At 39.3% G+C, this 12,477-nt stretch overlaps 3 protein-coding genes across 4 annotated transcripts in view; 2 read left to right on the top strand and 1 right to left on the bottom strand.

Annotated features, from left to right (window-relative positions):
* Nucleotides 1–1,697, top strand: part of LOC112139998 (protein SSUH2 homolog) — a gene marked incomplete in the record, with an annotated part of 13,537 nt that extends 11,840 nt beyond the window's left edge. Inside the window, 1 exon segment of the mRNA XM_024262887.2 lies at nt 1–1,697.
* Nucleotides 1,698–4,901: 3,204 nt separating this feature from the next.
* Nucleotides 4,902–12,477, bottom strand: part of LOC118598729 — an 8,775-nt gene continuing 1,199 nt past the window's right edge. The window contains exons 2-3 of the mRNA XM_036211762.1: nt 8,210–8,556; nt 4,902–5,958 (exon numbers count right to left, since the gene is read on the bottom strand). Of these exons, the coding sequence (XP_036067655.1) occupies nt 5,664–5,958; nt 8,210–8,556 (642 nt within the window). The 3' untranslated portion in view covers nt 4,902–5,663. The remainder of the gene's footprint in view (nt 5,959–8,209; nt 8,557–12,477) is intronic.
* The window catches only part of st3gal8 (ST3 beta-galactoside alpha-2,3-sialyltransferase 8), a 13,781-nt gene continuing 9,613 nt past the window's right edge, over nt 8,310–12,477 (top strand). The window contains exon 1 of one of the 2 annotated variants that reach the window (XM_024262885.2): nt 8,310–8,445. The gene's annotated coding sequence lies outside the window, so the exon portion shown is untranslated. Of the gene's footprint in view, nt 8,564–12,477 lie in introns of both variants that reach the window. The other variant, XM_024262886.2, reaches the window with a different exon arrangement.

The following is a 12,477-nucleotide window of genomic DNA, read 5'->3' as shown; positions in this document are numbered from 1 at the left end:
ATGTCTTGAACATAAAACACGCTAAACGTTAGACACAATAAATACATTAAGCCTGTTGAAACATGTTAGACATGCAAATCAACATGTAAAACAGGCTAAACACATCAAAGATGTTAGAGCATGGAAAACATGTTTAACATTCCTAACACATCACACTTGTAAAAACTCAACATGTTAAAAAAGTTAAACACATTTAACATAAAAAAATCCCAAGTGAACAGAAATATAATGCTGTAGATAGAGGGTGTTGAGTGGCTGTGTGTGTCGAGGGATGGGGGGTCATTCATTGGTGTAGGACCAATGAATGACTTAGAACATGTTAAACATCGTAAGCATGGTAAGCGCCTTAAACATGTTAAACACCTTAAACATGTTAAACAACTTAAACATGTTAAATATCGTAAACATTGTAAACATTGGACACACCTTAAACGGTTTAAACACCATAAACATCGTAAACATGTTGAACACCATATAAACATGTTAAACACCTTAAACATGTTAAACAGCATAAACATGTTAAACATGTTAAACATTGTAAACATGTTAAACATGTTAAACATGTTAAACACCATAAACATCTTAAACATGTTAAACATTGTAAACATGTTAAACACCATAAACATGTTAAACAACTTAAACATGTTAAATATTGTAAACATTGTAAACATTGGACACTCCTTAAACGGGTTAAACACCATAAACACCCTAAACATGTTAAACATTATAAACATGCTAAACAATATAAACATGTTAAACACCATAAACGAGGCAGATTAATGACAAGGCCTTGTTCTTTTAGAAGCAGACATCCCATTCATGCTGAGCCTTTTCTGCTCCAGAGTCTTCTCTGTGTTTTTTTTACTTAGTTGGCTGTGTTAGAAACATCTTAGTTTTTAAACTACCTTGATCGCTGATTTTCAGTCTAAAACTGATCCAATGAAACTTCTTTTCCTGTTTTTCTCTCTAAATGTTGCTGCTTGTATTTCAGTTGTCCCACAGAGAACTTTAATCTAGAAAGAGACCTTTAGCTGCAGTAAACTTTTTATTGTGGATTAGTTTGAGTTAAACAGTGCTGCCTTCGTAAAAAAAAAACCCTTAAATGCAGTTTTTATGTTTTAGAACTGAACTGCCTCAGAAATGTTTACAGCATGTCTTCTCAGCAGCAGTTGAACAGAAAGATCTTTTACTGTGGGAGAACCTTTCTGCTTCTGTGTCTTCAGGGAAGAATTACACCATGGATAAACCTTATTCACACCGGTGAAAAGATCAAGCCTTTCTGTGAACATTGACTCTGTTTTCTGCTGCTACATGTGTGAAACTGTCAGTGCCACCTACAGGTTGTTCTGCTGCAAGCAGCTTGAATTTAGTCTTTACTCTGCCACTCTTTCCTGTGTTTCTTTATGGAACCGTTTCATGCTATGGTAAACACATATGTCTGTGATTAAAAAAAAAAAAAACGTTATCAGGGGACGTTCAGAAAAGGTTAACCTACATATTTTGTTTCTTCATGTCTGGAAGAAGCTGGAAAGTGGAAATCTTCAGTGACCTCTGTGCTGCCTTATCTCCAATGTTGATGAACTGAATGCCTTAATGATTGTTTGATTAACAAATGTTTCCTCTACTAACCTCAGTGATTTTATCCTGAACATTCCTCGATCAATAAATAAATGTTGGCAGTGTTCTGCATACTCTTGGAGTGGTCCAAATGGTCACTGGGCCTTTACTGTTATGCTGCAAAGATTAGCAAACACTTCTGAAATAATGCTTTAATTGTTACTGCAAAACATGTTTCTGACAAATACAAATGTCAAAGTCTTTATATGATGCTGATGGTGTCTGTCAGAGCAACTTAAAGTACTTCAGCGTCCGGTCACACCAGGGAATCAAACGTTTGACTGTCAGGAAGTTCACCACAAATGTGAGTCATCTATTACGAAACAGGAAGTTTGTGTGACGAGTTTGATCGGATGGGAAAAAACAGGAAGTACAGACATATCGGAGCAGTGAGGTGTGTGTGTGTGTGTGTGTGTCACAGATTGTAAAGTGAGCCAATCGGCTGCTCTCAGAGACCACTGAAACTTTTTTATTTCCCCGTTTGTTTAAGAAGTCAAAGATGAAATGTTTCTTTATTTTATACAAAATGAAAAATCCCTGATTTGTACACAAATTGGATGATGACCTAAAATGTCTCAATTACCTTTGAAAATGACCCGCTTACCAAGACAATGAGCTCTTTCAGGCCGGGGGTTCGAATCCCCCCAGGGTGGATCAGCTTTCCTCTTAGATGCTCATCCTTCATCACCTCTGCCCTCTAGCGTTCTCGTGCTTTAGCAGCAGAACCATCTGTGTTCCACGCTGTGTACGTGACTGTGTGACACAAATGAAAAGCCACAAGCGTGTTGCTGTTTCATGTTGACAAACCAAAGAGCTGAGGAAGTTACACAAAACCTACCGGTCTGGGTGAAACGCCATGTGCTGCAAGATCCTAGCATCCTAATCAGAACGTGAATCTACCGCCTGCGTGTTCATCAGAAAAAGTAGGGGTGTAACGATCAGTCTATGAATTGATTTTTCCAACCAGATTGACCCATCTGAGGCAAGATGTTAAATCAAATTGATCTATGCCATGGAAATATAATTTCAAAAATTGATGAATTAACAATTGATTTTGGGAGATTCCAACTAGATTGAGATTTGGTCGGTTTATTTACTCTAAGTCACGTGTCAAAGTCTCGGCCCGAGGGCCACCTGTTATTCTATACGGCCCTCCAGATCATTTTGTTTTATTGTTATTAATGACACAATGTTATCTTGAGCTCATTTCTAACTTTTATAATTTTGACAAAACATATTTTATGGAGAGTAAAATATTAAAAGTTATTTAAGGTTTAAGTTGATTTATTCTGGAATAATATTCCTGCCTTTTTATTATTCATAATTATGTTAAAAAGTTACAGTCTTATAGTTTTAAAAATTGACATTCTGCTAGCTTTTTGACTATTTTGGCGTTTACTGAGATTTTTTAGGCTATTTCGGAGTATAGTTAATATTTCAGCTACATGCTAGCTGTTTTGGTTCATTTAGGCTTTTTTCAGTTTTTTAGGCTGTTCTGGAGCTAGGCTAATATTTACATGCTAGCTGTTTTTGGCTATTTTAGGATTTTTCAGTTTTTTTAGGCTATTTTGAAGTTTAGCTATTTTTTCAGCTACCTGCTATCTGTTTTGGTTCACCTAGTCTTTTTTTAGGCTAATAGGGATTCAGTTAATATTTTAGCTGGCTATTAGCTTCAGGGATTTCAGTTATCAATTTTAGCATCTTCAGCTATCAGCACTATCATCTTCAGCGGCCAAATTCAGCTTACAGCATTCACACTAGTATTATCACAGGTAATGCTATATATCTAGTTTATAAATATGATAAAAAGTTATCTTTTTAAAGTTCTAAAATGTAGTTTTATTGTGTTCAATAAATGTTTATCCTGTTCGGCCTGTGACCTAAGGTGTGTTTTGGATTTTGGCCCTGTGTGATTGAGTTTGACACTCCTTTTCTAAGGTAAAAACAACCATCCCAGCAGACACACTCGTGATGCAGCAGAAACTGATCAACCATCATTCCAGGCTTTGAATTGATCCAAGTCATGTGACCACACAGAGTGGTAAAATATTCTAATAATAATTACTCTGATGTGGACAAACATCTTTATCAAACTAAAACGTGAATGGATTTGACAATCATTTCAATTTATAATCTTGAAGAAATACAAGAATCTAGAAAACTTCACTGTTCAGTAGCAGGTATTGATCTCTGAGTCACACTGGTGGAAGTTTGGGATGAAGATGTTCTGATCCATTTTAGGTCAGTGAATCAGATCCAGTCAGATCAATCAGAATGAACTGATATCCAGTATCAATCAGATCAGGATTCACAGATGATGATATGAATGAAGTTGTTAAAATGAATGGTTACAGCTCTATTGAAAAGTATCCAAGGCAATTCTTGCTCTGAATGCTGAACCCCCCATGCAGGAAAAGCCATGATGCCACTGGGAATCACCAGAAAAAGGTTGAATACTTTCTGAAATAAATGTTGCTGCTTGGCTTCCTTATGTCGTGAAATCCATCTGTGAGAATGGATTTGAGCAAAATGGTTAAGAAAAGATCCTTATATAGCAAACAATAATCCTGTTGTCCATTTTTCACGTGCACACACGCCGTGCACAGTGTGGACAGACACCCTGAAGCTGTTTCTTCACTTACGTTTTCTCCTGCCATGTAGTGGGGCTTGTAGAAGTTGTGTCATCTCTTTTCTCTGCGTTTCCTCATCAACACTTAGACGAACGGGGAAACCTCAGTTACCACGCTGTTTAGGTTTTTTTAAACCAGCATTTTTTTGCTTCTTTTACATCTGTTAGAAGCAGCAGCTGACAGAAGCGGTGATGTTCCATCAGTTTCTTCTGTACTTTTTAAAACCCACACAGCTTGTTGTGCTTCATTCTGCAACGTTAATATCCGCCTCCCTGTCGTGTTCCAGATTACTTCAGATTATATAAGACGCGCATCGCTCCTTCATTCCTCCTTCTGGCTTGATAATCTTCAAAATATCCCATAACATGTGATGTGCTATTTCTCTCTCTGATGTGTTTCAAGGATTAGAAGTTCATTTATTTTTCTCATGGAGGCAACCTGACTTCAAAATCTTTCATCAAAAGATGGTCAAAAGTTTAGAAAATCTAGTAGAAAAAAATAAATAAGGCTAAACATTTTGACTGTCTTTCTTCACTGAAGATGATCCATCCTGTCAAGAGAAAACTTAATCTGACTCAATAATAAACATCAATCAATTTCAGGTTTTATTCTGAAAGAAACCAAGCATGAGGACAGAACAGCATCTCGTCCAGTTCAGACTTTACAGGGATGTTCTCATTTGGAGAAAACAACATGTTACAACAAAAAACATTTTAACTGACGGTTTCACTGTCCAATGTGTAGTTCTTATTACATACATGCTAATAAACAACAACAGTCTGACTGCAACTCAAAATTCAACAAATAAAAGACGAAAAATTGGGGCTGCATGCGGTTAATCGAAAAGAACTAACGGGTTAATATTTATTAAGGAAGTGATAATGCCTGACGAAGTGTGAATTAGAGAAATTGATGCACTTTGCTGAAGCACCCGTCCTCTGCTTCACGTCGGATGGTTGCTTCCACAAAGTGAGTTCATTTCTCACAATGCACACTTCGAAGGGTATTATCCCGCTTATACCATGGCCATTTACAAAAGAAATATATTCAATCAATATTTACCGTATTTCCGGGTCGCTCCAGACTGTAAGTTGCACTTTTAAGAGAGACCTCCAACATTTATGAACAAATTCAACAAGCCCCAACTGACACCGAACGCGATTGATGGGTCAAATTCGAGTCCGCTGCCTTTTGACGTGTGTCAGATTTGATGTTCAATGTTTGCCCAAAAATGTGAACTAGACTCTCCCATTCTTTTAGCCTCATCACTACATGATGGAGGCTTTGACTGTATATATCTCGTTTAAAATACACAGAAGATACGGATGATGTTGAGAGGTTAAGTAATTTATTTTAAAGAGCTCCACAGAAGCATCTATAATCACGTCTACATGTCTGGGTTTTTCATTCTTTTTGTTACGGCCGTGGGCCGTCTGGGTTTGGCTCCTTTGTCTGTCCTCTCTTTCGTTCTTCCAGGCACAGGTGCAGTGCTTCACATAATTTCAAACACAGAATAAAAAGCCCCGCCGTGGCTCCTCGAGGTGTGGCACCCTTTGGACGTCCTGGGAACTTCTGACCCCGCACGGTTTCCGCCGCCGCTGCTCCTCGGTTTCCTGCTGGCCTCCCTGCTTCCTGTTTCCGGTTTTGGCTGCTGCTGCCGCTGTTTGACGTCGCCACCTCCTCTCTCCTGGATGTCTCTGGTTTTGGTCCGCTGGGCGTTTGGAACATAGAATAAAACGTTTCTAAACGTAAGGAACCGGTGTCGTCTCCCCTTTTCTTTGTTACAGCTTGGAGCCAACCGTAACACTTTTTCTTACAGCAGTTGTTACCTTCTAACCTGCAGGAGCTGCATCTGAATGATGTGTTTTTAGCTGCTCTTCTGTCTGTTTATAACCCAGTTTGACGGCTTGTTGTCCCACATTAGTCCAAGGAGAGAAAAATAGAAACAATAATAAAAATCTTGATGCAAATAAGAAAACCATCATAACGTCCATGAGACAGAAGAATACAGCGTTTATGGTGAGTGCTTTGACTTATGAGTAGGAGAATAACTAATTTAAAAAAATGACTGAAGATAAGCCTAACATTATGGGCCGAGGGGTTGACTAATTTGTCAATATGTATTCCTTCACTTTACAAAAGGAAAGCAATATATATAAATGCTGATGGTCATGACAGGTTGAATAAAGCATCAGTTCAGAGAGAAAGTTCACCTCTTATCGCTTATTTTTGTTTAGACGATGATCCAAAAGTTTGTTTAAAGAAGCCTGCGCAGTGATGCAGAACATTTGGGCTGTGTGACCAGAACTTCTTTTTAGCTGTGCATTATCCCCGTGGTTTATCACTTTTTAATCCACACCCAGCAGCCAATCAGAATCCAGTATTCACCCGGACCATGGTATAATGAAAATTAACCCAGAAGTGTGATTTGTATGTACAAAACAAATTAAAGTAAGAAAAGCGGAACGCTAAAGACTTTAATGTCTGCAGTATTACTCCAAAGATTAAAAAAAAACAAAGATGCTGACTAACAGCCATAAGAAACAAACATGCACACCTAAAAAAATTCAATCTAATGGCCAAAATGTTGTATATCACTGTGCAGACTGCTTTAAAACAAAGTTTCCCGTCATCATCTACACAAAAACAAGCGAAAAGAGGTTAACTTTCTCTCTGAACTGATGCTTTATTTAACCTGTCGTGACAATCGGATTATATATTACTTTGCCACTGCAGTCGAGGGTCAGGCGACGCGTTGTCATGCTGAAAAAGCGGTCCAAAAAAAAACAAAAAAAAAAAAAGAAAAAAAACAAGATTCAAGTACTAAAAACCAACTGAATATTTATTTATTTTGTAAGTGACCATGAATAAGTATGATAATACTCAACAAGGTGTTTTAACGCATGCTATGAAATCCTGAATCGCTGAGGCATGGTATAAGTAAGGGATAGTAAGGAATAATACCCAATGAAATGGCGTATACTTGTACAGCGCTTTCTACCCTCCTTCGAGGGCCCAAAGCGCTTTACAGTCACAGACCCATTCACCCATTCACACACTGCTGGTGGCTCCGCTGCCGAACACTGGCGCCAACCTCCCACCAGAGGCAACTCTGGGTTCAGTGTCTTGCCCAAGGACACTTCGACACATGGGCAGGAAAGGCGGGAGTTGAACCCACTCACTTCTGATCAGGAGTCGACCGCCCTACCGCTGCACCACGGCCACCCCAATGAAGAGTGTGTTATGAGAAATTAATGGTATAACACGCGATATTTTTTCTCTCTGGCCTGTTTTTGTTTAAAAAAAAACGTACACATAAAAATTCTTCTTCGCCTTCCAGCTTATCCCTTTCGGGGTCTCCACAGCGTAACAGCACCCACTGTTTCGCATCAGTGATTTGTCAGAGTTTTTACGCCGGATGCCCTTCCTGACACAACCCTGTACTTGAGGGGCACAGGGACCCAGTTAGGCAGCAGCGTCAAGGGTCTTGTCTAAGGACCCAATCTGGGTGGGGATCAGTGGACAACCCTGGGAATCGAACCCAGGGCCCCTGTGTGCAAACACATAAAATGTACCTAGTAAAACATTGTGTTTAATCACAACACAAGAGTTTGATTAATTTGACTTTTTTCATGGACTGACAGCATTAATTAAATGCTCTAAATGTACAGTATGAAACATGTGTGTGGTTTCATATTGTGATCACTCGCAGATAATAACTGGTCGACATATACTGTAGGTTTGCAATGAATTAGTTCATTTCTTTTAATTTTAATTGATTACCAGACTCTTATAAATATGTGAAATTTTGAGGAAAAAAAATATTTTCAGTAAAAAGTTAAAGTTTGAAAGGCTCTGTCCTAAAGATCCCGAATGGCTGACATTTACAAATGTGGTTCTTTTCTTTCATCACTCTCTTCTCCATAGAGAGACTCAGAAGTTCTTCTGAAGTTCTGACCCACCTGCAGGTCCTGACACCCCCCGGTTGACCTTCTGCCCCCACTTCCGGGGACTGTACCGTCCTAACCCCCGCGGAGCAGACATGACACCAGAGCTCTGGAGAAACAACACAAGAAAGAGAAAAGGAGAGTGGTCTGTGGCCACGCCCCTCGTGGGCGGAGCCTGTGTGTCTGGCGCCGCGCGGCCTCAGTGTCACAAAGTCCAGAGGAGACTCCGGCCGCTTCTGCCGCTGCTCCCGGTAAGTGCCCCGCGTCCTGCCGCTCCGGCCGGCTTCAGCGGGGTTCGAGCGGCGCGTGCCGCTCCGGGCCGCGCGGATGAATCTGTCCGCAAAGCGGCAGGACTCCGCCAACTACTTGGTAAACTTTCTCCGGGAGTGGGGGCGAGTGGGGGGCTCTTTCTTCTGCGCTCTGTGTGTTTGTGGAGGGGGTGGGGGGTGGTGTCAAACTCCTTCAGTCTCGTGACTCAGCCGCTGTGACGCCCGTTATTCGCGCGCGCGTGCGTGGGTTGTCAGCGGAAAGTTTGGCTCGGTCGGTTCTGAGACCGAACCGTTGTTTCCCAGACGGAGACGGGGGGGTGGTGGTATGAGTGACAGGGAAGTTCCGGGGTGGGAGCGTCATTATCTGGGGTTCTGAGGCTCTGGATCCTTCTGGAGTCCGTTTGGACCAATCCTGAGAGGATCTTCTGGAACACGTGTCAAAGTCAAGGCCCGGGGGCCGTATGCGACCCTCCAGATCATTTTATTTTACTGTTATTAATGGCCCGATGTTATCCTGCTCTCATCTCTAACTTGTATAATTTTGACAGAGTATATTTTTATGGAGGGTAAAATAGTGAAATTTATTTAAGGTTTAAGTTGATTTATTGTGGAATAATATTCCTGACTTTTTATTACTCATAATTATGTTAAAAAGTTACAGTTTTACAGTTTTAAAAATGTAGTTTTAGAGTGTTCAATAAATGTTTATCCTGTTCGGCAGCGACCTAAGGTGTGTTCTGGATTTTGTCATTTTGTGCGATTGAGTTTGACACCCCTGCTCTAGAATAAAAAAGTATTTGTAAATTTCCTGATCCTCTCGGATGTGGAAGCGGTGCTCGCTCTTCCTCTGGTCACAGAAAGTTCTGCAGAACGTCCGGTAAGCTACTGCTCTGAAGTAGGACCTCCGCAGTTTTAAACAGTTGAGGTTTTTCTTGAAGCAGGACCAACAGCTGCTTGTCTTTCATCAGTAACTGAAGCTCTGGAGCTGCACGCTGAGAATTGAACCTTTTATGGAGGTGACGTGTGGTAGGGCAGTGGACCCGTCGTCTTCCTTCTAATGTTCTCCAGATCTGCAGGAGGAACGCGCTGTAGAGACCGCCTCCTCTGACAGATGGCCTCCTCTTTTGGGTTTATTGTTCTGGGCTGAGTGTACTAAGTTGTGCTGGGTTTATTAAACTTGATTAGAATCAATTTAAGCTTAATACATTAATGATCGGTCCATAAAAAATATTAATTGATTTTGCACACAACTCTAAAGTCTGCTAGCTTGATGCTAACGTTTAATGGAATTTCCCACAGGACGGCTAATGCTAACAACATAATTTGATCAGTTCATTGCTGATCAAATGAACAACTTTTTAAACTCATAGACATGAATTTTCCAAACTCTTTTAAGGAAATATTTTTTAAGTAGTCTAAAACCCTCATACTATTTTTCCCTCATACTTTCTTCTTCTTCTTGAATAAGGTGTAATTCTATAGCACGATCACCATCTAGTGTCCAAACTGAAACGTCCTCCAGGAGAAGCAGAACAATGTTTCCAATGTTAATGATCTGAACATTTTAGTTAGAACTTCTCCTTTAGAGAATCCATGTAACACTGGATGATATTAACAATCTCATTATTTCACTGATATATTTACAGTATGTGAACTGGATCAGATTAATATAAATATATTCAAATCATTCAGTAGATTATTAATTTATTTCTAAACAAATGTTTAAACTCAAAATTGAAAAATTAAAGAAATCGAAAAAAATCAAAATCAAATATTTCTGGAAACTATAATCGATACCCAGCCCTAGTTCTGAAGGCTCTGCAGGAGTCGTCCTCATGAAGACGAGTCCGCTCTGAAACCGGATCCAGAAACTCTTAATATAATTACAGCTAGAGGAGATGACTGCAGCCGAGTTAGTGTTTAACTGATACAATTATAGAGGTCGGCTGTGTGTCTGTGTCTCTGTCTCTGTGTGTTTGTGGTCAGAGAACTGTCAAATAGAAATGTTTACATAAATTAATACTTTGAACAAAATTTAGTCTGATGCATACGTTTCTCTTTGACTATCTTACCCCATATGAGTGGATTTAACTTTGCTCGGAAAAATGTAGATTATACAAACAGGCTGATAAAAGAATCAACTCAGACAAAAACCTGTCATGAAGTGACAGAAAGAAATGGACCTGCTAGGAAGAAACAGCTGGGAGAAGATGAAGCTGATTAAAACAAAAAAACACATTTGAAAAGACTGAAGATGAGCAGACAAGACTAAACCCAAGACTTGGTATTAGGTTTAGTCTCAAAGTAAAAAGAAAAATGCTCTAAACAACTATAAACCTTTAAATTGTGTCTCTCCCAGAAAACTTGGGGAGATGGCTCCTTCCCGTTTGCATGCTGATGTATTTAAAGGCTGTGCTTCCTGGTTCCCCTTCTATGGCCCCCCCAGCACAGCCGAGTAGAACCTCAGCCACACCCACGAGTCAACACAGCTGATAGCAATTTAGCTGATCACAAACCACATAAAACACAAAAATGTCAGAGGATGGGCGCTTCACGATACACGGGGAAATCCAAGTAAATGTAAATATGGAAACTCAAATGTGAACATTCACGAGAAAAACTGAATCTTAAGAAAGAAAAAAAACATGTTTGTTTCAAGAAATAATGTTTTCTGTCTTACAAGAAAAACAATTTATCAAGAATGTTTTTCAAAAGCAAATCAAACTCGAAAAGTTGCATTACCTGCAATAATGTCAGAATGTTAATGCTTTTTGCTGAAAGTACTTGCTGAAGATGCTGAAACTCTGCTGAAAATTTAGTTTACCACCCAATTTACTTTATTTAATTTTGAAGGGATTTGCTGAAATTACAAAAACTATTTCAAAGTGTTAAATTTGCAAAAGGACTGGAAATTTTGCTAAAGAACTATGAAAGACTGCTGAAGTTGACTGAAATTTCTGAAAAATTTGTAGCAAAATTGGTTAAAAATCCCACACACATGCCAATTTTTTCAATAAATATTTTGTGCTTTGCTTAAATATGAGCTAACTCCATATTAGCAGAAAAAAACCTCAGTAGATGCCAAAATAGCCAAAAGCTAGCACATTTCTTAAATACTAGCTAAACTCCCAAATAGCCTAAAATTCTTCAGTAAACTAAACTAGCCAAAAAAGTTAGCATGTTGCTAAAATATTAGCTAAACTCCAAATTTGTCCTAAAGGAGCCATACCATGATTTTCTTCAGCCTTTCAGAGTAAACTATATCCATAAATATGATCATATATTATCTTTGAAACACTTAAAAAAATGATTTATGAAATATGAGAAATATGATTTTACGACATCATCCTGGCAGCAGGAGATGACTACCTCAGCACCACAGCTTCACGGAGAAAGTGGGTGTGTTTTCGTTGTAGTCTGGGGGCGGAGCTTGCAGCACGGGATTTTTCCTGGAGGGGGCGGTTCGTATCATTCTGACATCAGCACGGTTCCACCCGCTCCTCTTTGTGGGTATGGGAGGGGCTGCTACACAGTGCTGGTTTTTAGAGGAAATTTGAAGACTTTCTCCTTCATTTCCTATGGGAATTATTTTCCTCAATATTTCAAAAACTATACATTTATAAATACCAAAAGTACTAGCAGTAATGTCATGAAAAAGCTGAACATTTCATGAGAAAACCTCTTTTAGTGACTGTATGTTTCTTCAAATAAGAATTGTGATAAGATCATTTTACTTACCCCACAGGCAGATTCTTTTTTTCCTATCTAGGTAAAATCTGCCCCTGGGGTAAGAAGTTTAGACGTATTCAAACGACTTGTTTTAGCACTGTTCCTTCAAGGATATAGTCTGAACTAGGGTTATACGATTATATCGGTTATCGATAATATCAGCCAATAGTGGAAGGTTTGATGTCAGGCCAATAAGAAAAAAATGAGCTGCTAAAATGGACCGATAATTAAAAGCTTAAACTGCTGTTGCTTCCTCACTCACCACTCAGTATTTACTGGTGTCAC

This window comes from Oryzias melastigma, linkage group LG5 (assembly GCF_002922805.2).
Source record: "Oryzias melastigma strain HK-1 linkage group LG5, ASM292280v2, whole genome shotgun sequence".
Classification (NCBI taxonomy): Eukaryota; Metazoa; Chordata; class Actinopteri; order Beloniformes; family Adrianichthyidae; genus Oryzias; species Oryzias melastigma.
Note: the sequence above shows the minus strand (reverse complement) of the source record. Positions and strands in the feature narration are given on the sequence as shown.